The sequence below is a fragment of the Thermomyces lanuginosus genome (assembly GCF_041956635.1).
Source record: "Thermomyces lanuginosus strain ATCC 200065 unplaced genomic scaffold VTN49scaffold_40, whole genome shotgun sequence".
NCBI lineage: Eukaryota > Fungi > Ascomycota > Eurotiomycetes > Eurotiales > Trichocomaceae > Thermomyces > Thermomyces lanuginosus.
Genome location: NW_027192374.1, coordinates 89,204 through 113,417, shown reverse-complemented (window position 1 = coordinate 113,417; position 24,214 = coordinate 89,204). Strand labels below are relative to the sequence as shown.

General features: G+C 47.3%; 6 protein-coding genes across 6 annotated transcripts; 2 read left to right on the top strand and 4 right to left on the bottom strand.

Annotated features, from left to right (window-relative positions):
• Positions 1–78: 78 nt before the first annotated feature.
• Positions 79–1,785, bottom strand: VTN49DRAFT_5988 (uncharacterized protein; the record flags this gene model as incomplete). Its single annotated transcript, XM_069414105.1, has 1 exon — positions 79–1,785. One exon carries the CDS (start codon positions 1,783–1,785, stop codon positions 79–81), a length of 1,707 nt encoding a protein of 568 aa, XP_069265386.1.
• Positions 1,786–1,963: 178 nt separating this feature from the next.
• VTN49DRAFT_5987 (uncharacterized protein) lies at positions 1,964–3,511 on the bottom strand (the record flags this gene model as incomplete). The annotated part of the gene is made up of 5 exons (XM_069414104.1): positions 1,964–2,018; positions 2,093–2,146; positions 2,194–2,806; positions 2,856–3,342; positions 3,404–3,511. The coding sequence occupies 5 exons, from the start codon at positions 3,509–3,511 to the stop codon at positions 1,964–1,966; spliced, it is 1,317 nt and encodes a 438-aa protein (XP_069265385.1).
• Positions 3,512–4,280: 769 nt separating this feature from the next.
• On the bottom strand, positions 4,281–5,511 carry VTN49DRAFT_5986 (uncharacterized protein; the record flags this gene model as incomplete). Its single annotated transcript, XM_069414103.1, has 2 exons — positions 4,281–4,383; positions 4,457–5,511. 2 exons carry the CDS (start codon positions 5,509–5,511, stop codon positions 4,281–4,283), a joined length of 1,158 nt encoding a protein of 385 aa, XP_069265384.1.
• A 2,941-nt stretch (positions 5,512–8,452) lies between these two features.
• VTN49DRAFT_5985 (uncharacterized protein) lies at positions 8,453–13,748 on the top strand (the record flags this gene model as incomplete). Its single annotated transcript, XM_069414102.1, has 7 exons — positions 8,453–9,125; positions 9,185–9,197; positions 9,301–9,587; positions 10,197–11,027; positions 11,078–11,352; positions 11,407–11,496; positions 11,550–13,748. 7 exons carry the CDS (start codon positions 8,453–8,455, stop codon positions 13,746–13,748), a joined length of 4,368 nt encoding a protein of 1,455 aa, XP_069265383.1.
• A 665-nt stretch (positions 13,749–14,413) lies between these two features.
• VTN49DRAFT_5984 (uncharacterized protein) lies at positions 14,414–17,170 on the bottom strand (the record flags this gene model as incomplete). Its single annotated transcript, XM_069414101.1, has 5 exons — positions 14,414–14,598; positions 14,655–14,756; positions 14,810–15,108; positions 15,168–15,965; positions 16,941–17,170. 5 exons carry the CDS (start codon positions 17,168–17,170, stop codon positions 14,414–14,416), a joined length of 1,614 nt encoding a protein of 537 aa, XP_069265382.1.
• Positions 17,171–20,377: 3,207 nt separating this feature from the next.
• VTN49DRAFT_5983 (uncharacterized protein) lies at positions 20,378–22,240 on the top strand (the record flags this gene model as incomplete). Its single annotated transcript, XM_069414100.1, has 3 exons — positions 20,378–20,633; positions 20,686–21,215; positions 21,263–22,240. 3 exons carry the CDS (start codon positions 20,378–20,380, stop codon positions 22,238–22,240), a joined length of 1,764 nt encoding a protein of 587 aa, XP_069265381.1.
• Between the last annotated feature and the right edge of the window lie 1,974 nt (positions 22,241–24,214).

The window sequence follows — 24,214 nt, the reverse complement described above, 5'->3', positions numbered from 1 at the left end:
ATCGTAACCAGTAGATACATGCTGTCATTTCATTAACGATACGTTCTTGTCAAGAGACATGTAATTATTCCCATGATCTTAAGAGCAGCCCCCGTGGTCACGTTGGGACGTTGCCCCCGCTGCAGTAAGAAGCTCAATCCCTTCTGTCCATGGTCGTGCTATGTCAAGAGCAGTACGTTGGTCATTCGCCTGAATATGAACGTCGGCGCCACGGTCCAAAAGATACTTGACAAGTGGCAAATCTCTGAGTTGTGTGGCAATCATCAACGCGGTTTTCCCATCCCGACATAGAGAACGCGCATTTATATTTGCGCCCATGTCGAGAAGTAGCTCGACCATAGGGTGGCATTTATTGAGAATCGACAGTGTCAGTGCTGTGTCACCCGCTGGATCCCTTACATTGATATTCACACCCTCTTTTTGCAGAATGTGTCTTGCGACCTCTACCTGATTATGATCGACCGCATAGAATAGAGCAGCGGTCACTTCTTCTGGTTTCGCCTTCGAGTTGAACCTGTGGAGCAGGGTGTCGAGCGCTTGACAGTCCCCATCCCGAATGAGCCTCTCCATCACCATATCCCAGATTTCGTGGAATCCTTCCAGGTCTGACTCATGCTTAGCCACACATAGTACCAATTTCTGGTCTTCTCGTTTCACCGAGTCTTCAATCATCGAGATCAGCTCTCCGGAGCCCCGTCCATATGCCACAGATGTGCGAATGTAATGGATTATCAACCATTCCAAAATCGCATGGGGGCCGTCCTCCTGCAAGAGTAAGTCCAAACACATCTTGCGGCCAATGGTAGCTTCCTCATCGTCTAGTGAATGGTTGAACCAGACAGAAAGAAGGTAACGCCATGCTTTTGGTATCGATTCGCGGCCTAATGTGCCCTGAATAGGTGGGGTGTCGCCATGGGATCGGAATTTTGACAGTAGTTTTTGTCTCCGCAACCCGTCTGACAGAAAGATTGCTTCATATAGCGCGATATTCCAAGATAGACAAAGCAATTGGTCGCGAAAGTTTTGCCACCACGTGACGGAAATTGGAGATCTGACATTGTCGGGAATTCCCAGCCAGAAATTGGCGGCGGAAGTACTTGTTGGCCTTTGGGGATACACAATACACATGGCCGCTAGAGCAATGAGTTCCTCTCTGGGTTCCATAAAACAACGAAGCAGTATGTAGCCGTACTCAATTGCCGATGATTGAAGGCAATGAGGCTCAGATACGGCAAGCATCCACTGGGCCAAGTCAATTGCTTTGTCCCAGATCTGATCTTTGATCAGATTCTCGACTTGCTTTCGGAGAGACAAGTTATTCATGGTGAGATCCGGTAGAAGGTTTCTCTTCTCTAATTCTGGGACGATGCAAACTAGAGCATCTTCCTCAGAACCAAGTCCATGTTCAACGAACCGTGCTTGCAGGTCTTGTATAAACTCGTGTCGCCCTCGATATGAATAAATATCATCGCCTTCAATGGATGTATTGCCCTTGATTGAGAACATATGCTCCGCAACTTCTTTTAGAAAGAGAATATACAGATCCTGCGCAACGAGCGTAACGAGGTCAGGGGTGGCAGGCGTGAGCAGGGTGTTATGCTTAGTGAAATTTCCAGAAGTAGAGGACTCGGCGCCAAACGTTTCGGAACCGATGAACAGACGCAAAGATTCCCGCTGGTCAAGCGGACGCTTTTTCGTAATCCACTTATAATATAATCGTCGTAAACGGGGTAGATCATCATAGCCCAGGTCGATAACTCTGAAGAGCCAGTTTCCGAATTCCATGTTACGATTTGCGAATATCAGTGACCAAACCCTCAGTCCTAGAATGCTTTCGAGAACAAGCGAATTCACCTCCCAGCTTCGTTCATCCTTGTATAGGGTAAGTGTGTAGTTGCAACAGCGCCCATGACCATTTGTCGAATCACATTCGATAGGTACCACGAGTAAGAATACGCGGTCCTTATCGGAATTCCAAAACCACCAACGAGTGACGTAAGTTAGTGTGTCCTCCATGACTTTCGCTAATTTAGTGGCCATGGTTCGTATTGGCAGACTGGTAGTTGGTATCGAAATTGCTAGTTCCGCTAACCTGACCCTGGTGTCTATGGCAATCTTCACTAGATCCTGATTAGATCCCTCATCTCTAGAGGCCGTCAGCATGTCCTATGAATTCTGGTTTGCTGCACATACTGGTATGTCTCGTATCTCACGTTGAATGATTTCAGCTCAAGCAGATGGAAAGTAAACCAATCCAGTTCTTGCTGGTAGCTGGAAATCAATGCTCTCTCATTGATGAGAAGATTGTCACTTTCGTTGATCCTTTCTGTTCGAAGAGCTGTTCGCACAACAGTCATGAGCATTGTAGACCCGAGCTGACCCAGAATAACAGACGAGTGCAACCCGCGCAGGCCGATGAACTGAAAAATGAACCCAGTCATGGAGCAGCATACGACAAGGACAAGGTGTATGAATTTCCTATAGTTCTGTTCTGGATGAACCCAGGACCGTACAGACCGTACGTATTCAAGTCGATTATCAGACTTCCCAGCGAATGCCTCGTAAACTTGGTCGCCGATTTCTTGCCCACCGGGCTGAATCCAATATATCGAAGACTTCTGATCGAACTTGTAGTACCTCTTGCATGAGGACCTTTCAATCAACCAAGCACAGGAAAACATTCCTATACTCAGCAGGAGAGTGCCAGAAACAAAGAAGGGAAAAGCATAGCTCGCAGCTCGGTTGCCATTTTTCCGAAATGTGTCAGGCCACATGAAAACAGTCAGGGCAGCGTAGACAATTATCCCTTGAGGAAACATTAGTTTATGGTTTCTGGAATAGTATAATGTACATACCGAGCTGCAACAGGACTCCGAACTGGGCTGCTGCATAAAATAAAAAGCGGCTTCTGCGTTTGATGCCTTTATTCAACATAAGATTTGGCGAATAATCGGCTGGATTTTCGGCACCCTTCAGTCCTGATGCTTGCGTGACAGTCCGAAGGGTGACTTGACTAGAACCGTCGGCCTGTTTGCTTTTCGTAACCACAACCTCCAAGATTGCAGGCTTTCCAATAATCCGTGACACGCCAAATTTACTGAAAACTTCCGCAGTCGAGTCTGAGACGCATGACAAGAGCTCTCTTTCAGCAGTTCCCGGGTCTTCTTGACCTCTTCCAATGAATGCCCGAAGAGATGAATTCCCATACACTCTAATAGCAGAGACTACGGCTGTTATCACGCCCAGCGGCGCCAGGCAGAAAATGAAGTCATCCAGAATCGAGATAGATTCCGAGAGGAACTGTTTGGTGATCTGTTCCCCAAACAGTGTGATAAGGGGAGCCTATGAGGAACGTTAGGTCAAGGACGAGCCGATGAGCACAACAAGCGCCAGTGAAACATACCAAGTCTGTTGCGAGGTTATTGGCAAAATCATCCCAACCGTCGCTGGCTGAAACACATGATATTAGGAGGAAGATAATTGATGAGTGCAGCAAAACTCGAGAGATCATGTTTCAAAAATATGTGATATTATATAGAGCACTATAGAGCACTATCAGGTGGAATTGAACAGGGATGTGCTGAACATATTGAAAACAGGGACTCTTATATGATACACTGAACAAGGGAGAGCATGGGAGCCGCTATTATCTGCAATTGCAAGGCTGAGCAAAAGATACATCATGAATTGCTGGTGCAACGCTACGGACAGGGCATGATTGGAGATTCGGCTGCGGCGTTGTTGACAATTCGGTAATTGCAGGGATTAGAAGTGTTCACAGCCCTTGGTGGATTGGCCGACTGCGGCAGTCAAGAGCCATCTCAGGCATTTTGGCGAAGCAAACTGACATCAGCAACGCAAGCAAACCGAACTAGTTTTGGCTGCGGCGGTTAGCCGAACCGGGTCAGTGTGAAGGAAGCCTTGTGTTGAAGCAAGAGACGAAGCTTGACGCGCTTAAGGCTTGAAAGCAGTGGGGGAGTAGGAGGCAGTGATCGTTTCACGAAGCGCGCGAGCCGTCCTAGCCTCAGTGCCTCAGGCTAGAGCCGTCCGAGGGTGCTTAGCTGCTGACATAAGCTAAAAAGCCAGTTTGCGCCTGACAGGATTCCAATCCACGTGACTTTTGCCGGTTTCAGGGACCCGCACAACGCAATTACCTAGGGCAAACCCCAACGGATGTACTCGTAGTACGGAGTACATATCCGAACCACGCGCGTCTGCATTTCGTGAAATACTGTAGTACTACCTAGCGCTTCTTCTACTTGCACAGGAAACAATGAAATTCACAAATGTGAAAAGTAGACCGTCAAGTATGGTTGGTTCTTCCGATAGGAAAAGGAGACAGCTTCCTGTATGTGATTTGTCTTGGTGAGATCCATGTCAGGGCTGAAGGGCAGTTAGAATGCACTCAAATGGATAGCGAATCCAACTCAACCGTGATGTCCAGGTGTGTACTTACTAGTATGAGCAAAGATTCTTCTTGTAGTTTTTCGCCAGTCCAGCCCAGCCAACCCGCTGGAAAAAGACGGTCAGGGCATCGGCGATGTGGATATCATTCATTCCAAAAGTTACCAGATACATCTGTGGTTCGGGGTTGGGGTTGCTATGATGAAGAGTGTAGTTTGCAAACGTCGGCAGAAAATGTTTTGGAGGCTCTCCCAGGACGCAATGCCCCCAGGATATATCGCGAAAACCTTCGGGGACCTTGAGAAGGTCCCATAGTTCCTTAAGAATTGCGAGGCCAGCTGTGTTGGAGGGATCACTAGAGCGTCGACCACCAAGAGTCCAAAGGTCCTCCACTCGTTGCCAGCTTACGTGCTGATCAAGGACATAGTACTTAAGACGTGCATTGCCAGGGTTGATCATATCGCAGGACACAAAGAGAGAGTTAACTCCCGAACTACTAGGACTCTCTCTAGCGCGGCATGTAGACGCAAGATACCGTTCTAATGTTGCAATTGAATCTGCCAGAGCGCCTTTGGTATCCCCTTTGCGAATTGAATCGAATAGCAGCTTTTCAACTGGGACACCGGTTGCCATAGACTTCATGGATGGGTAGAAATAAGCCTTGAACATGCATTTTCCGTCCTGCAAATCAATGGCAAAATGATGTTGTCCCTTTCCGGGTCCTTCTTGAACTTTGCCTTGAGCAATAAGCGAAACCGCCTGTTCTTCTGTAACGACGAGCTCTTTCCGAAAGTGGTTGAACCATGTGGTGTCGATACCGCTATCTAATTGTAAAAGCTGCTCGATGCAAGGGTCCATAGCGGTCTTGTTGAACGGGTCCTCGCTTGTGCCAGCCCGTGCAGTGACGGGCTCAAATGAGTAGCGAATAGTGTTATGCGAGCAGTTAAGACTCAGTTCGAAGGGTAAGCCGTATGGTGTGATGTTGCTCATCCATCGATCTTTCCGTTCCTCTCGAGGGAATGGACCCAGAAACGGGACCACGTATTTCTGATGAAGGGTAAGGTATTTGTACTGATGATGAATATCATAGTTGGCATCGGCCATCATTTTGACTAAGACCGGTCCGGTGCTATTCCACCAGGCTTTTTCGTCCTCACTTCTGAATACATGCACTTGACTGAGCACTCTGAACGGAACAAGATGATCGAGACAGCCATTGGTCTCTCCGGACATTTTTCAAACCCGTGGAAGACTCTCGGTTGCTGATTGATGAAACAGTCGCCGAAGTGCCAGTATAGAGCCCAGTTTCTGAGAGGAAACTGAAATTATCAATTTCCGAACAAATTTCTTATTCAGTTCTGGTTCCTGTTTCAAATGTCAATGCAGGCATTTATTCCCAGTGCCGGTGCTAATGTAGATAAAGTAAATCTTTATGGAGGATAATGGGACTGCATTTGGGAACTCAAAAGGGGGATAGCTGACAGGTTTGTTATCCAGCTTTGTGGCGATCTAGGGCAACATGGTTTCAGGTTGAACATCGGAGATCAGTGACCAGAAACAGTAACATCTCGTAATTTGATGATGAAGGAAACTTGGTTTTGCGAAAGTTCAATAAAGCACCATATTTAAGTTAGTCGTATGAACACGGAATCTGGCGGATCCCCGGCGACCTTCCAATGAATAAGGCAGGCTTCAGTACCTACTGTGTCGCACGAGAACGGTGACGGCCACTCGTCCGGCACTCTAGGGTGCACTCGTAAATTTGTGATGATCGTTAACGGTTTGGTTCCTCGCAAATCAGCATTCACGGTCTAAATACCAGCTGAGTGTTACTTTCCACTTCCAGTCAATGGTAACACCGTGTGGCCAGGGTGTTTTGAAATGCCGATGCAAATCATGCATTAGTAGACTAGGTACTACTCCGTACAGCGGGGCGGTATACTGTATTTGCACCAGATATCAGGGCTGGCCCGACCAACAGATTGGGAACACCACCATATCCTTCACAGATTCCAGGCATGCCATCGGGGGTTCGGAGCATTTCGATGTTGCGGGGCCTGAACACCGTTCATCGACTGAGATCGGGACTCCAGCAAATACACCACATGTTCCTAGTGGCCACCACAAATGATTTTCTCGCGTCCTTACTGGAAGTATAGGTAAGGAGCACAACGAACATTTTAGCGAGTTTGTGCATCAAAAATGATGTTTTCTCCCATTTACAATGACGGTAAGTGACAAGCTCCTTCAGAATACGGAGTACTCCGTAGTGACGGTCAAAAACTTGTATTACCGTCAAAGTTATTACGAGTTCATCCCAAGCACCGGTGGCTCATCGTTGTTTCTTCGAAGAACTTACTGCTAAACTTCGTCATTCGTTAAATTGACTCGCAACCGCGTTGACCTCTGGCACTATAAATAAGTACAGAATGGAACAGGCACAAGTTCCGCCGTGTCTAATGTGCTTACGAGCAGGGAATGGAGCTAGGGTCAACTACGGAGTGCTTCTAGTTATGTGTAGAACAAGATTCTAGGTTCCAAACGAGAATTATAGCCACTTCCCTTGTTTCTGAATGGAACAAGGTGCCAAATTCTAAACGTGGTACATGCTCTCCTATGTAGGTTATGTGTGTTGGAACCGAAAACGGCGTGTTCGACCTATGAGCAAGGCAGTGCACCAGAAACGACACCAATGAGCGCTAACAATGGCACATGCTCGAACCTATCTCTGTTCAGAGCCAAAGAGATAATGCCTTTGACCTTCGAAAATGTCGACATTAAGGCTTCAAGGCTCAGAGTACAAAAATCGAATGTCACACTGAGGAAGGCTTTGAGAAACCTACGTCTTGGTCCATTATCTTCGGAGTGGGCGAAATGTTCACACAATCTTCCACTCATCTATATCCAGATGTCAGATCAGGCTCTCAGCGTTCGTCGTTCGTTAAGAACTTACGACAATTATACTCACGACTCGCGCGTTTTGGATCGCCCATTCGGCAAAAGGAACAGAATATGGAGTTAACCCTGCCAGACTCCGTACTTCATCTATTCCTTTCAGTTGTGAAGAGTTTTCCATCACACGTAGCTGTGGAAGACGGTTCAGAAACTTTATCGTACTCTGAGCTTGACTTCAAATCGTCGATTATTGCTCATGAATTACGGAATCATGGCGTCAAGCCAGGTCAGACTATTCCTTTCCTAACAAGTTCCTGCGTGCAAGTGGTCGTTGGCGTGCTGGGAATTCTGAAATGTGGTTGCGCATACGTGCCGATTGACAGAGACCTGTGGCCGGCAGACAGAGTTAATTATGTTCTGAGCCGTACCAACATGGGATTGATAATGTACACGGGAAGCGATCCGAACATCGAAAATACCACGGGAATTCGGCTGCCATTGACGAAGGATGAATCCGCGGAAGCCGAAGCAAATTCTATTCATCATCACATTCGTTCTGATCTTATGTGTGTCATTTTTACGTCTGGAACAACAAATAAGCCCAAGGGGGTGAGGGTTCGACAGAGTTCTGTCGCTCAATTTGCATCTGCCCCATCGTTCAATTGTGATATTAGACCAGAAGATCGGGTCTTACTTGTTTCCTCGATCGCGTTTGACGGTAAGTAGTGACCAGTGTCTGTTGGACATCGTTTTCTGACAGCAGAAACTAGCATTCACGGGGAATTTGTTTAGTACTATCTGCAATGGTGGTACGGCCGTCCTCGCAAACAAGTTCAACTTCCAAGAGAGGGCAAGGAGTTGTTCAATCATCGCGGCCACACCGTCGATTCTGAAAGCATTCGATGGCCCAACTTCGCCCGATAGTTACCCATACCTACACCGTGTGGTGCTTGGCGGGGAGACGCCATCGCAGAAATTGCTGGAGTCATGGTCGCGAGCAAATGCATCGTTGTGGATAGCCTACGGGCCAACAGAGGCAACGTGTGCTGTGTTGACCGGAGAAATTTCTGTCGACGAGGAGTCCGGGCAATTTCATACGACTCGATTGGGACAAAGCATACGTGGGTCGACAATTTGGCTAGCTGACCGTGACATGAATCCCGTTGACGAGATTGGAGGCGAGGGGGAGATATGCATTTCCGGACCATGCCTGGCAGACGGATACTGGCAAGATGAAGCCTTGACTCGGGAGAGGTTTCCGAAATGTCAGGGGCGGACAACGTATCGTACTGGGGATTTGGGTCGATGGGCTCTCGGGAAAAACAAAGAGCAGGTGATTGAGTTCTGTGGACGTCGAGACAGAGTTGTGAAGATCCACGGGTTTCTTGTGAACCTAGAGCTTGATGTTGATGCCGCCATGATCAAACTGGATCCCAACATAGCGGCCATTTTCTCGCTGATTGTTGACGAAAAACTGTGCACAGCAGTTACGCCTTCGTCTGTGGATACATCAGCACTCCTGTCATCCTGGAAAGAGAAGGCACCTGCTTACATGGTTCCAGTCCACGTTTTCTCCCTCGACAAGCTTCCATTGAACCCCAATGGCAAAGTTGATCCCAGAGAGCTGCACAACATTATGAAAAACGCCATCTCCCAAGTCACATTGGAAGATCGTACCTACGACAGCCTGGAAGACGCGGTTCTCAATGGCCTTAGCCACTTCCTAGGTATTCCAATTGCCCTGATTGATAGGGAGTTAGCCCCCGTCACCCTGGGTGTGCACTCTTTGGCGGCAGCAAAGCTCTCGAGTTTCTGCCGTCGATACGGTTACTGTGTTCCAGTTGAAAAAATCTTAACAATGCCATCTCTGAACAATATGATCGAGCAATGCAGCAAAAGTACGCCGCAAATACGAAATTTCGATGAGATAAGCACTCAACTGCATTCTTCAGCTGATCTCATCTCTGTGACGCCATTTCAAAAAAGACTAATTCTAGCCAGTCTGGAGGATCAATCCGCGAATTGTGTGAAGCATATGAGTCGATATAAGTCAGAAGATATTCCCAAATTACGGCGAGCTTGGGAGTTGGTTGCTGCCGATGAGCCCATTTTCCGAACGCGGTTCAACACTGACAACGCTAACCCTACTATGTATATTGACGATAATGTCGCGTTTCGATGGTTCGAGAGCACCATCACGTCTGACGAAGAGATGAGCCGGATCTTGCGGACAATCGATCAACAGACTGGCCTTGGTATCGCGTTCCATGTGCTGCATTTTCAAAGCAGTACGCTTCCGGAAGACGAGTGCCTTTTTATTTGGTCTGCTCATCATGCACTGATTGACGGTGCATCCGCATCACTAGTCTTTAAAAAGGTGGATTTGGCGTTAATGGGAAAGCATTGGTCGCCGTCGATACCATTTACGATAGCGGCCCGCGATCTAGAAAACATGAGGACCCAACTACAAAAAGAAACTCGCATGTTCTGGGAAGATCAGCAAAATCTCTTTTCGATAGCTGCTGGAGAGCTTCTTTTTCCCGAGCCAAAATCAGCAGATGGGCAAAAAGCTGCAGAATATAGCTTTCGTCTGGCTTTTGACGGAGCTCAGGTACAAAAGATGGCTCAGCATGCACTGGTTACTTCTGCGTCCGTATTTTATGCTGCATGGAGCCTTTTACTCTCAAGTTTTACAAATTCTGACACAGTCGTCTTTGGTGCAGTCCTCTCTGGTCGAAATTTACCGTTCTCATGGACTTCGACGATTATCGGCCCACTGTTTAACACATTACCATTTGTCACTCGAATAGATAGATCAGAGCCCACGGCCGAACTGCTGCAGAGGACGCACTGTAGCATTCAGCAATTAGCGTCCTTCCACATTTCGGATGTTCCAGGGACAGCTTCACGCTTTGCAACATTTCTTACAATCCAAGATTCTGGCCTTCAGCGAGGGACGACTGCAATCAAGCCTCTTCAAACTCCGCAGGTCAAAGAACTCACGTCCGTTCCTCTGACTGTCATCATCGAGGCTGATTGGGAAGTTAGATTCCTCTATCAGACAGACAAGTTTACCAGGAGCAATATTCAGAACCTTGCATTGATTTACGAAAACCTAGTTCGATCTCTGCTTGGCGGTACCAAGACCATCGGAGAGTGTCTGGCCAACCAACTTCCTCCGCCCATCAAAAAAAAATTGCTCAAAATGGGTCATTATGACTGGAAAGAAACGAAGCGAGAAGAAATCGATGTGACGTTGACTAATCTTTTCTGCGCAGCTGCTGCAGCCAATGCAGATCAACCGGCACTTGAGAAAGGCTCTGCCATCATGACATATCATCAACTGGCCAGGTCCGCAGCAAGGGTGGCGAACGTTGTGCAATCACATACCAATACTGGGGATGTGGTGGCCGTCTTGGCTGATAGGTCAATGAATTGGATTGTGGGAGTGATTTCGATGTTGATCGCAAATGTTATCTACTGTCCGTTGGACGCAAACTATACCAAAGAATACCGATCGCAGCTGCTAGCTAGAGCTGGTGCAAAGCTTTTACTACTGCCGAAGAGCTCTCAAATGAATGATATAGAAGCAGGCGGACCTCTTGCTTTTGCCATTGACCAGATACTTGAAAGCAAAGTTGCACCACTTCCGAATCCTTGGAGAAGGCAGAGGTCAAGTGATGGGGCTTACATTTGCTTCACATCAGGATCCACAGGTGTGCCCAAAGGTAAGACATGTTTGAAATTTGTTCGAATAGCCATTTTAATACACACGTAGGTGTCATTTGCGAACACCGCGGTGTTGTAGCCATACAGTCAATTGAAGAATCTCGGTTCAGAAGCAAGCCAGGGCAAAGAATCGCTCAGTTTCTGGCTCCCGGCTTTGACTGTGGTATCCATGAGATTTATAGCGCACTCTGCTACGGTGGCACGCTCGTATTGAGGAAAGATGACATGGACCCTTACGCTCATCTGGATAGTGTCGATACTGCCTTGATTCTACCTTCAGTGCTCGCAGAGCTTGATCCCGCTGACTATCCGAATATTAAACTAGTGAGCTGTCCGATTTTCACTCCTGATGAAAAGGGTACTAAGTGGTATTCCTAGCTCTATTCTGCCGGTGAACCTCTTACGCAAACAATTGCGGATAAGTGGTCAGTGGGGAGAGATATGTATAATGCATATGGTCCAACAGAGGTACGTGAGCTCTGATAATTGATTCAGTCAGCAGGTTCCTAACCGATAATAAGGCAACAATATTTATAACTCGAGAGCGCATCGAGCCCGGAAAGCTTGTGACTGTCGGGAAACCAGTTCCAACGGCTCGGGTTTATATTCTCAACGATCATCTCGAGCTCGTTCCGCCAAACGTGTTTGGGCATGTGTTCGTTGCTGGTATTCAGCTCAGTCGAGGATATTTGAACACGCCTGAGGCCACTGCCAACGCCTTTGTCCGAGATCCATTCGTACCATGGGATAAAGAAGAGCTGATGTATCGAACGGGTGACATCGGGTATTGGAATGAGGACGGGACTCTCTGCGTCCTTGGGCGCAAAGATCGCCAGGTCAAAGTCAGTGGCTACCGAGTGAATCTCGACGATATTGCAAATGCCGCGTTGAGATGTGATCCAAAAGTCAGAAAGGCCGTAGCGGTCAAGAGCAATCACCGCATCGTTCTCTGGGCGGAGCCGGGAGATATAGATGCTGATCGATTGCAGAGAGCGCTCAGAACTACTTTACCTCCCCACGCAGTCCCGAAAGATATTTACGTCGAAGACTGTCTTCCCCGTAACACGGCGGGCAAATTGGACCTCAGGGCGCTGGAAGCCAGAGTACCAGAGCCTCGTTTGGAGAAAGCTGCTAGTACTATGAGCAGAGAGCTGTCAGATGTCATCTGGGAGGAATGGCGAAGCATTGCAGGGATTAATCGGACAGATTCTGGCTCACATGAGGACGAACTGCTACAAGGAAACTCCCTTTCACTTCTGGTCTTCGCATCTAGGCTTCGATCACGCCTCGGCGTTCAGGTGACTGTTAAGGATATCATATTTTCGACGACAATAAATGAGGTAGTCGCATTGGTGAAATCAAGGAAAGCAGCCTCACAAAGTAGCGCAAATTCGCCAAGAGAGGAAAGAATCAAGCCTCTGGGAAAGGAGAGATTGTCATCTGCAGAGGCAATATGGGTGCACCGCTACTTGAACTCCGAGTCGCGAACCAGCTTCAATGTTCCTTTCCTAGCAAAACTACCATTTAACATCAACCTCCCAAAGTTGGAGTCTGCGGTGACAACTGTTCTGAACAGACACGCTGTTTTGCGCTCGAAATTTGTCGTGCAAGACAGCACAGTGCGACGTGTGATTTCGGAAACTCCAATTGAGGTGCGAACAGTCCCTTCGATGAACGAGAAGCATCTGGTAAATCAAGAGTTCAATCTACAACGGGGTGAACTTGTTTCGGCTGTGATTTCACCTTCTCATTTTCTTTTGAACATTTCCCATGTCGTCTGCGACTTGACGGCAATGGAGCAACTATTGCAAGAGATTGCCTCTGTTTACAACGGCTTGGAACTGCCTCCAATGACGCGAGAATACTTCGACGTGACAGTCTGGGATCAACCAGTTGAGCCAGAAAAGCTCAAGTTTTGGTCCAGCTATCTAGATGGACTTCAGGTCGGCCGAAGGCCCCAAGACCGCAGGTCATATCGAGGAACTTCTCTTTTGACAGAGGTCCCGGATTATTTGTTTCACAAGCTAGTCTCCAAGGCAACTGACGGCGGCTTCACGCTCCACCAGTTCGGTCTGACTGTCACAGGCCTTGTCCTGCATGTGTTGTGTGAGAGAGACGACATCATGTTGGGATCTCCGTATATCAATCGGCCCACTGTTGAGGACCAGCCGGTGATCGGCTTGTTCCTCGAACCTCTTGCTATCCGTGTTAACTTCACGAACGCCAGCAACGACGACTCAATGGGGCTGATTGGACGTGTCAAGCAATCATCACAATCAGCACTTTCCCACGCTGTGCCATGGGCTTCTCTCATGAAGCACCTCGGCCTCCCACACCCGTCAAATGCTCAGCACATCTTTGATTGCGTTGTAACATTCCACGACGACCGGCAAAGCGGGAATAAGCTACCTATCGAAGGCGTGGTGCCCGAACATATTTGGGCAGAAGGATCGAAATTCGCGATGTTGTTCGAATGGCACGCGGTCCGAGATGGCCTAAAATTGCGCATCGAATATGATACTGATCATTTCTCTCACCAGTTCGTCAGCATTGTTGTCACTCTTCTACTCGACTGTTCCCGCAGCCTACTGGATAAACAATGTTCTCACGCGGGATTGAAATCCCGCTTGGTTGAGCTTTTGAATCGAGAATGTGCAAGCGTGGGATTGGATGCCGAAGAAGTGAAGGGCCTGGCAAAGGAGTTCCTCCTGAGCGTGTAACTGCATGGTCATGGCGTTCGAAGGAGCCACGGTCTCGGCTCTGAGCAATCATCTTGATCAATCATGTCGCACGGTGATGGGATTCGGGACGACTGATACATGGAGTTCTCATAGTAGGTCTAGTATTGTGTCTGCTAGGATCCATCGTCAATAAAAGATATTAATGGTACATCGTTACCATTCTTCATGATCCCCTTAATATCGACACTGTCAGGACATGGTAGGGTTAGTGGACTAGGGTTAGGGTTGAAGCGCGTGGCCATTTGCTGCTGCTTGTCAATTTGCCATCTGTCCTTTAAATTTGCGAAAATTGAAATGCCATAGCGTGCCAAGAGGATATGCAAAACCAATGAAATTGAAGCCCCTGATGAATCATTGGAAACTGGATCCAATCTTTCAATATACCGCAATTCTATTGGCCCAAATCCAGAAATGCCAAGAAGTTACTATTCAATTTCAATGAGCCGCGACTTTGAAAATCTTCCACTAATTACTTCTACGGCATCGTCAGGTTGAGGTTCAGCTTGTCAATGAACCAAGAATGCCAACGATAAAGGAACGCGAGAACTCTGCGGTGTGAATTCCCATCATTGACTTCATTCCAACCCAACCCGAACTCAATTATTAGTTTCTCAACGAGATCCTAGCGGTGGCATGCTGCCAGCTTACGCGCGCGGAGTCAGAACAACATTCAGCTCCTCAATGCACATAGAGAAATGCTCGCGTATGCTCTTCTCGAATGTGACCTTGTCTTCGTCGCTCAGGTGGATCTCGAAGGATGAAATGAGCCGGGCAATAGTAGTGCGGATGTTCATCAACGCGAGAGATTTTCCGATACATGCGTAGGGACCTGAAATGCTTTGAGTCAACCTCAACTATTAGGTCCAGAAGAGCGCTGTTTCGCACCGATGCTGAATGGCGCAAACGCTGAGGGCTCCTTGACCATCTCGGGATATTTATACCAGCGTTCTGGGATAAAGCTTTCCGGAGACATGTAGGCCGATTCCGCTGCAATCTCGCGTCAATATCACGATAGTAATGCTGCTAGCGACGGTACTTACAGCGCCCGATTATATACTGGGGACAGAATACCGTCACGTTACCCGGAATGTAAATCCCATCAATCTCAATGCCCCCTAGCGGGGTTTTCCGTTGGATTGTGCTCGGGATTGGCGGGTGTAATCGCAGTGTCTCGTTAATAAAGCCATTGAGGTGAGGTAAGGCGGCAATTCTCTCATGCGAAAACTCGCCAGCGACTTCTGGCTCAAACGGCGCTAGCTCTGCGCGCAGTTTAGCCACTTCTTCTGGCATTCGTGCCAACTCGTATACAATGGTGGTTAGAGTCGAGGCGGTCGTGTCGCTGCGAAATTCGATTAGCAGTCATGAATCATAACTAATGCATTCCTATTGGGACAATACCTGCCCGCCGTGATAAGCAGCTGCGTATCACCCATCAATTCATTCATTTCCTCCGTAGTCAGCACTCTCTGTCCAACGGGCGCCAGCAGAGAGGCGCTGATGTCGGGGATTTCTGGCTCTCGTTGCATCCTATCCATCAATCGCTGTTTGCAGAATTCCGCAAACTGCCAATAATTCCCTGCAAGGCCAGGTATGGCCATAATAAGCCGAAGGAACCACATAGGAAGCAACAGCTCCAATGGATAAATGCCGTCGATCAATGCCTTCAAGATCCAGTGGTTGCTCTCCGTCTCCAACATGTTGAAGCTCTGTGCCAAGGCCAGGTCTCCCATTACATCGTAACTGTAAAAGTTGAACCAGTCGCTGATGTTGATCTTCTCGTTTGCACGGGCATTAAGCGCCTGGAATAGCTTTTGCCGATGCACCCGGATGCGCATTTCATAGCCTCGCAGTGCCTTGTCGCTGAATGCCGAACTCCATACTCTTTTTCGACGGTCATGGACCGCTCTTATTCGGTGTGAGTGAAGGGATCGGACGGGTGCAGTCAAGTCGTAGAACGAATTTTTGGTGCAAGAAGATTTTGGTCCATAGACCGCGCTGACAGCTCTCGGAAGAGCGATGGAGAGGTCAGAAGGGCCCACCCGAACGATTGGACCGTATTGTTTATGCAATTCCTGGAGCCCTTCCAAGGCAGGCTTGTTGATGAGCTGCCATGACATCCAAAATGCTGACAATCTGGCCCCAAATGGACCTGGAAACTTTCGAAGCGGATGAAAGAACCCTCGGTACAGGATGAGACTGGAATACAGCCCTACGAGATAAGCAAGTCCCAGGAACGTCGTGGTTATCGAAACATCGAGGGCAGCTCTCCCTGTACCATATCGCAGGAATAGTCCAGCCAGAAATGCTGCTCCGAAGTGAAGTTGAAGATATCGTAAAGGGTAAAGATGATGTTCTCCTCGGCGAAAAAAGAAGTAATGAGCGGTGATACCCGCTATAAATGATAGACCCAGCAAAGCTGTTTCTGACCACATGTTGACCAGAAAAGTTTTGCCATTCATATTATGGTAGAGGTTGATGCCAGTTTTTGGCCTCCTGCACGCCTACGGAAATGGATGAAGCGTCTATCAAGGATATACGATTTATCATGATATCAACTCAAGTTACTGTTACAATACCCATGAACTTGTAAGTAATCATGGATGTCGGAATATTTACGGTACGTTTGACTGTTTAAGTATTCCAGAAGTCGTTCCGGTTTGGGTGCATCGTCAAGTCTGATCAGTGCCTCTCGTCCCACAGGCTGGTGGTCACACCCCATATGATCGCAACAGAGCAGCCAGACATGTGCAGTTCGGCACTAGTATGCAGTCATGTGCAAGTGTGTCTGAATGGTCGATGATGGCGATCAATTTCAGGGTTTTCTGCTCTAAACTCAATACTGCGCTGCATTTCAACTTGTAACAAAACCGGTGAAGTGGGTGACACAAATCTGGAACCAACAGATCACAAAGGGCACCTTGGCAGAGGTCGATCATAGCAAGTTTGGTCCGAATGCTGGAATATTGTTGCTTTGGATTATTCTCCAGAAATACTAATCATGAAAGTTGTCGTTGCCTGAGTTATCCATCGGCCTCCAGTGTCCTACCCTTGTCAGTGTCCTTATCAAGCACCTCTTTCCTTCCCTGATCCATAACCTTTTGTAACATGTGCATGTGAAATGTGGCCACAAAGAAGTCCGCAGACGGCAGCAATCAATTGGACTAGACTTACACGGCTGGAAAAACGACCGTGACAATATCTGAGCCCAGGCGGAAGAGTAGAAGCGACGCAACCGCGGAGGTTAAGAGCACCCCTTGCACCAATTCTACGACGGAAGAAGAATCACCAGAGACAAACGACACAAACTCAGAAGATGCATATTCATACCAGTGGAAGCTTGCCCTGACCACGTTTGCAGTCTGCCTGTACGTGTTCTGTATGGTGCTACCAATCTCCGGCATCGGCTACTAGTATTCACTTGTTGACGGTTTTCGGCAGAGGAAAGCAATATCATAACTCCTGCAATCCCTAGAATCACCGACTAGTTCAATATCTTGGATGGTGTTGAATGAAACACCCTAGGCAGAAGGGTCATATCAAATGCGGAATCTATTAGCAGTGCTCTGCATCCCGGCTGGCGGAGATCCTCTCTGCTCCTGATCCTCACGCGATCATTCTCACCGGATTTTACAGCACAAAACGCAGCTCATGACCACCTTGCGAATATTGTCATGCCGACTCTACTGTCCATCGAGAAGAGGCCTTTGGCAGTGTATCTCAACGTGACTGATCCTAACCAACGAGACTTTCAGAAATTATTCTGGGGGCATAATTACCACCGCCTCCTGAAGATTAAACAGAACTGGGACCCTTATGGACTTTTCATTGTTAGGAAAGGCGTAGGCAGTGAAATGTGGGATGAGGACGGCATTTGTCGAGTCATCGATTTTTTGAAAGAACCCTAATTTCGGATATGTCGCTATCTGAGAAATTGGGGGCTTTCTAAATATCGCTTCCATCGCCCTAAGATCTAGGGAGCGTCTACTCTTTGTTCTCAGAGAAAGGTCAAATCTTTCATGTATGGCAGGAACTAATACACGCATGTTACTCATCTTCGGATTCCCGAATAGGTTATTTCCGACATCATGAGTGCTGTCCGTCCCAGGTCTATTCTTGCCCCACGAGTAAAGCCATTCTGATCTGTCCTGAACACTGGGCAGCGAGTATTTTGGTCAGGATTACTGAAGAGTAGTACCTGTTTCTTGTCTCCTGGAACCTGATAGAAAATATCATTCTTCTGCTTGGATATTAATTAAAAAAAATTCCATTTGCTTTTCCTAGATGTGAAGCGAAGAAAACTGCCTATTCGGGAAACTTTCCTCTGGTTCGCGTAAGGGTCGGGTTTGGCGCCGTGGTTAGGGTTTGGGGGCGGACTTTCTCTGGGTGTGTAACGGTCGAATACGAAATTCTGTTGAAATACGCGAAAGTTGTTCGTAATGGCGATAAAATATTGTGCTGTACTCCGTGCCGAAATGCGTTATTAAGTCCCTAATGGATGGCACGAAAGTTTAGGGTTAAATTGCCTAGGCTAAGCATAAAAACAAAGATAGCAATGACTCGCTTGCAAGAACATAGCTTACGCGACTTAACAGGTAAGCAAACAGAGAAAGCGCTTCGCAAGTAAAAACAGGAGCGATAAGGATTGCGAACGGGTCCAATGATATTGAGGTAAGAAATGAAAAAAAATAAAAGAGGTCGAAGTGGAAAACAAACAGAACAAACACCCATAACCTGGAAAGACATGTACAATTATGTGTTCCTCGCTGCGGCATATTCATACGAGAGAATTCACTCATATTAGAGAATTAAGGGGCATATGAGAAATATAAGGAACATATAGGCAACATACAGGGAATATATAGAGAATATAGGAAATATAAAGGAATATACATAGAAGGAATGAATGTAGAAGGAACGTAGAAGGAACATAGGAGGAATATAAATGGAATATAAAAGGAATATGGAAGGAATATGGAAGAAATATAGAGGGAATATATAGACAGGGGAGATATACTCCGTATAGAATACTGCAATTATTGGTAGTTACTCCGTACCGAAAAATCGTTTAAGGTTATTGTACTTAACAACCTCGAGGGGTTTCCCCTCCCTTGATCAAAAGAGAGCTCTTTTTCGTCCATCAACCTCAACTTGCAAGACTGATGAGATGGGTGACACAAAATTCTGGAAACAACAGACCAAAAACCGCGCAACAAATAGAACTATATAAATAAGGGATTGCTTATTTCTGGAATATTGTTGCCCCTGATTCTTTCCGACAAGGAATCACGGAAGCTGTTGCTCTCTGAGCCATTCATCAGTCTACTTTGTTCCTCCCTTGTCAGTGTTGTCACGAATCATCTTCCCTCCACGTCGACAGCCCTTCCGTGATATGCGATCTATGTTAAGTTCGGCTCCAGACACCTGCAATATACCTGAAAAAAAGGTAGTAGTCAGCAAGAGTCGACTTCACATGGCCAAAAACCCGCGACGACTTCGGGTTCTGAAGAGAATGGTACAACTGAAGCAGCGATGAACGCTGAGAATGCTTCATCATCAATTCTACTAAGGAAGAAGTGGAATCACCCACAACAGAAAGGAGAGAGTTGGAGTATACATACCTTTCGAGGGTGAAAGTCGCCTTGACCACTATCGCAGTCTGCCTGTTCGTTAGTTTCCAACATTGATTACCATATATCTGTTGACAAAGATGGACAAAGGGGAACACTGTCATAGCCGCCACAATCCCTGAAATCCATCGGTCAGTTCAATTCCTTGAGGTCGGATGGTAGGGTACAGAGTATTCCGCTCACGACCGCCGCCGTAGCCTTTATTTACGTGTGCTGTACATATTGTACTCCATCAGGCAAATGTACATGCCGGAATTGTTCTTCGATCCGTCGTTGTTTGTCAGTGTTATTAGTCTCAACTCTGAAAGGCTTTATTGGAAAACAATGAAAGACTGCTCCTAAAAACGGTCAAAGCTTGATTCAACCGGGCTGTACGGGTGCCTAATTAAACGCCCGTGACTCTGCTCTGAGAAAGCGCCAGAATTGTGACTTTGTATTTCGTAGATAGTTGCACTTCGGGCCAATGCAATTACTCATCCAGGACTGTGGTAAATACTGAATGTCTGGGTAGAGGGAGGTTGTCCCTAGGTCGACTCGGCCAAACAAGAGAAATGATATGTGTTAGGTAACGGAGACAATTCATCACTGTTGTAGCCACAGGACCGGGCGCAGTTAATGAAAATATGAAGCTGCAAAACGAATAAAGACAGGATGGAATGGCTCAACTAAATTAGGAACACATTGCAGGGCAGTGGAATGAATAAGCAAGCTGAACTCCAGGGACTGTCGTGACGTGGGGCAAACTGGCAAGCTGAACTAAGGACAGTGGTGACGTTATGGGGCGCAAGGCTGACTGACATAGTACGGAGTACAAATCACCTACAGAAATAAATTACCGGTCATCAGCTTGTCACGTTCGTAACAGACTACTCGAGGTCAGGAAGGCATGAGGCAGTTATCTAGCTGGCCGAACTACTGTATAAATCTTCACCTTTCTGCCAAGTTCTCTGAACTGTTTAGGGTCAATGATAGTTCTTGATCATGTTGCTTCCTCTTTTCTTCGCAATTTTCTCCGTACCCTATCTTGTCGTCGGCTCACGATTGTGCCGATGTACTCCCAGAGATTTCTGCTGGCCGTCTGATGAATCCTGGAATGCACTTAACCGCTCAGTGGATGGAAACCTGGTCAAAGTTCTCCCAGTAGCCCATGTTTGCTACTACCCAACATACGATCGTGAAAAGTGCGACGAAGTAACTGTTCTGGATCACGACTCGATCTGGCGTGCTGAGCAACCAGGTGTGAAAAGTAGAAACGATCAAATGAGATTTTCACTCTGACTTTATTCCAGGTGCACTGCAACATTTCAATTGGGAAAACCTCCCGTCGCGTCACGAAAGCTGTTACGTGAACGCGAGTGGTTATGAAGGCGGCTCTTGTGATTATGGCCGCATTTCACATTTCTCGGTAATAGCGAAGAACGCCAGGCATATCCAGAAAGCGGTTAATTTTGCTCGAAAACATAACATCCGACTTGCTATCAAGAATACGGGCCATGATGGAAGTCGCTCTGCAGCTCCAGACTCGCTTCAGATCCTTACAAACCGGTTGAAGGATATCAGCTTCGACGAACATTTTAGGCCTTTTGGAGGCCCCAGAAAAGTTGATTATGGCCCTGTTGTCAATTTTGGTGCCGGCGTCATGGGCGGCGAGCTTTACAAGGCTGGGGCTGCTCATGGTTATAGCATTGTTGGAGGAGAATGCTCAACTGTTGGTACTGCAGGCGGCTATATTCAAGGGGGAGGATTCTCTCCAGCCCTAAGTCCGATGAGAGGACTAGGAGTCGATCAAGTGGTTGAAATGGAAGTGGTCACTGCGAATGTAGGTGCGAATAGTATGCTTCTCGTGACTTTTGCTTACAACAACAGGGTGACATTGTCATTGCCAACGAATTCCACCACAAGGATCTCTTCTGGGCACTTCGTGGCGGAGGAGGCGGGACGTTCGGCGTTGTCACGCGTGTAACAGCAAGAGCTTATCCTGATATTCCAGCGGTCATTGCATCGCTACATTTCAAGATGCCCCAGATGGATGGATTGTTCTGGAGCCTTGTTAAAGATCTGGCAACTGCCGGCCGAGATCTATCCGTCGGCAATACGGGGATTGCATACATTTTTGGCCGTGAACCGGATCCCAACGGAGCCAGTTATGTGGATTTTACGATGTTTTCCTACCCTGAATCTCCTGAAATGCCAGCCGAGGCGGAGGAAGTGTTGGGGTCTTTCATTGAGAAACTCCGTGCTGCTGGGGTTGACTACACTTATAACGTGGACTCTCTTCCCAAGATCAGCTCACACCTTACCATCCCGTATGCGGTTGATGCCGGTGGAACGGGCCATTTCCTAGGCAACGTCCTCCTATCCCGCGAATTTACACATTCAGAGACTGGTATCTCTCGGATGATAGACAAACTGTCAGAGCTTGAATACTATCCCGGTGACTTGGTCCAAGTGAGAGCTCTCGGCGGCAAGGTCATATCCAACGGAAAATTTATCGACAGTGCCTTAAATCCCGGCTGGCGGAGGTCGTCTCTCATAGTGATCATCATGCGCTCATTTCTGCCGGATTTTACAGCGCAAGAGGCAGCTCACGACAACCTTACGCATATCGACATGCCGACCCTTCTATCCATCGAGGAAAAGCCTTTGGGAGTGTACCTTAACGTGGGCCATCTCGACCAAGAAAATTCCCAGGAACTATTCTGGGGAGACAACTACCCGCGTCTATTGAAGATCAAGCAGAAATGGGACCCTTACGGGCTTTTCATTGTTAAGAAAGGAGTGGGTAGTGAAATGTGGGATGAGGAGGGCATGTGTCGAGTCACCCATTTCCCCCACAAGGCTTAGCTTGACTATTCTTGCCATTTTGATGGACATGGTTCAGTACGTGTACGATACCTGTATCGTTATACGTACGTGACTCTTTTCAGCCCTGTTTCCATTTGAGCCTCATTTCATTCCTTTGACCATTTCTTGTCTTCACGCCTTTTGCCTTCTCCTACGCCGTTTTCGCTGTCTTATTATCTTCGAGGCCTTTTTTCGTCTCTCTTTCCCGTTTCCTGCCTGTGTCCGGTTTTCAGCACTCTTCAGCTCGCTTATACGTCTTACTTATTTAGGAAGATACTCATCAGAGTTTCCTTTCCCGCTTGACATGTGTATTTAGTCCGCCGATTTTTCATAAAAACTAGAGAGCAAGTTGAAGCTACAAGTTTCATGCTTGGTTCTTTCTTAGTCAAGGATATAATCGTTTCTTTCCGATAAATAACGTTCCGATCATCACTTCCTTCGTTCCATGAGCTACGAATATTTCCACCACAGAGAGGCCATGATACGCAGCATATGGCATTTCGTTCTTTTCGAGACTATTATTGAGATTTTATTCAATCTCTCAAAAATGAATTTATTTACCGATTCCGATTATCATTAGAGGTTTGGGCTGGAATGATACATAATGGTTGCTGATATTGTGGCTTTGGTTACCGCACCCTGCCCGTAAAAAGAAAAGCTAAGACTATTATATGTATGTAGCTCGTTTTCAGATATGAATATTTCTGACATCATGAACGTTGCCCATCCAAAGCCTATCCCTGCCCTCAAGTATATCCATTCCCGCAGCCCCCAATGACACCACACCTGTTGCGAGCACGGGGGAACGAATTTGGTTCAGTCACTGAAGAAAATATCTGCTGTCCCTCGAGACAGAAAAATATTTGTTTTCCTTCTAAATCTTTGTAAAATGAAATTCCACTTCGCTTTTTCTTAAGGAAGTGCACAATGAAGAAATTGCCTGTTTAGGAAATTTTTCCTCAAGTTAGGGTTTCCCGCCGGAGTTTCGTTGTGACCGTCTTGAGCGGCGAGCACACATAAGGCAAATTAGAATTAATAATCTGGCCTCCAAAGACTGGTGACGTGGGGTAAATAGGCAAGCTAAACCCTAGGGATAATGGTAAGTTGGTGTAAGTAAGCAAGCTGAACTCGAGGGGCTCCAGAGCTGACACTGTGGCTTACCTACTAGGTAGTACCTACAGATGTAACTAACAGTCTGAGAGACGATGGAACTAGGAGGGCTCAAAAGAGAATTGAATGAGGCTGAAATGAAGACTATCTACTTCTCTAACTATCTACATGAACAATCTGGGCTCTATATATACCACAGGAAGAGCCGCCTGAGTGCTGGAGAAGCTCCGTATAGGCGAGTCTGACCGAGGTGGACCGGTCCATCTCCGATGGTGAGGGAGGCCCCCGAGACAGAGCTCGGCACTCGCCATATCAGCCACAGCACTAGCCACAGCACTCCGGCTGACATAAAGCTATTCCAAAGCCATGAAACATTTTTGTACACCCCGATCTGCATTGTGAAATGTAACCAGCTGTTGATGTCGTCCATGACCCGGCTTTTAGCAACATATTAGGATTGGCCGCAACTGCCGCTCACTGCTTTTAGGTCGGAAAACCGGTTTTCACTTCGATTTCGTGTGAGATCTACAAATTTCGGTTCTCTGTGCCCTCCCGCTGGGTCCAGATGCCTGACCGATGCACCGATCGTCACTGTGCCTTGTTTCTCGAATTCAAACTCGTTCTAATCGGGACGCCGAGACTTGAAGGGGATCAGGCCATCCCATTCAGCAGAATGATCGACATGGTATCATAGATTCAGATCAGCCTGGAAGTTGCCATTAACACTAGCCACACAAAAGCATAATATAGGTAGTAGGTAAATCTCCACGTCCACAAAATCGGTATCTCCATCCTCTCCGCACCAGTCAAGTCGCTGCCGAGGCGCCGAACTGCCGATGCAATGTTCTCGGTTTCATTTGGATA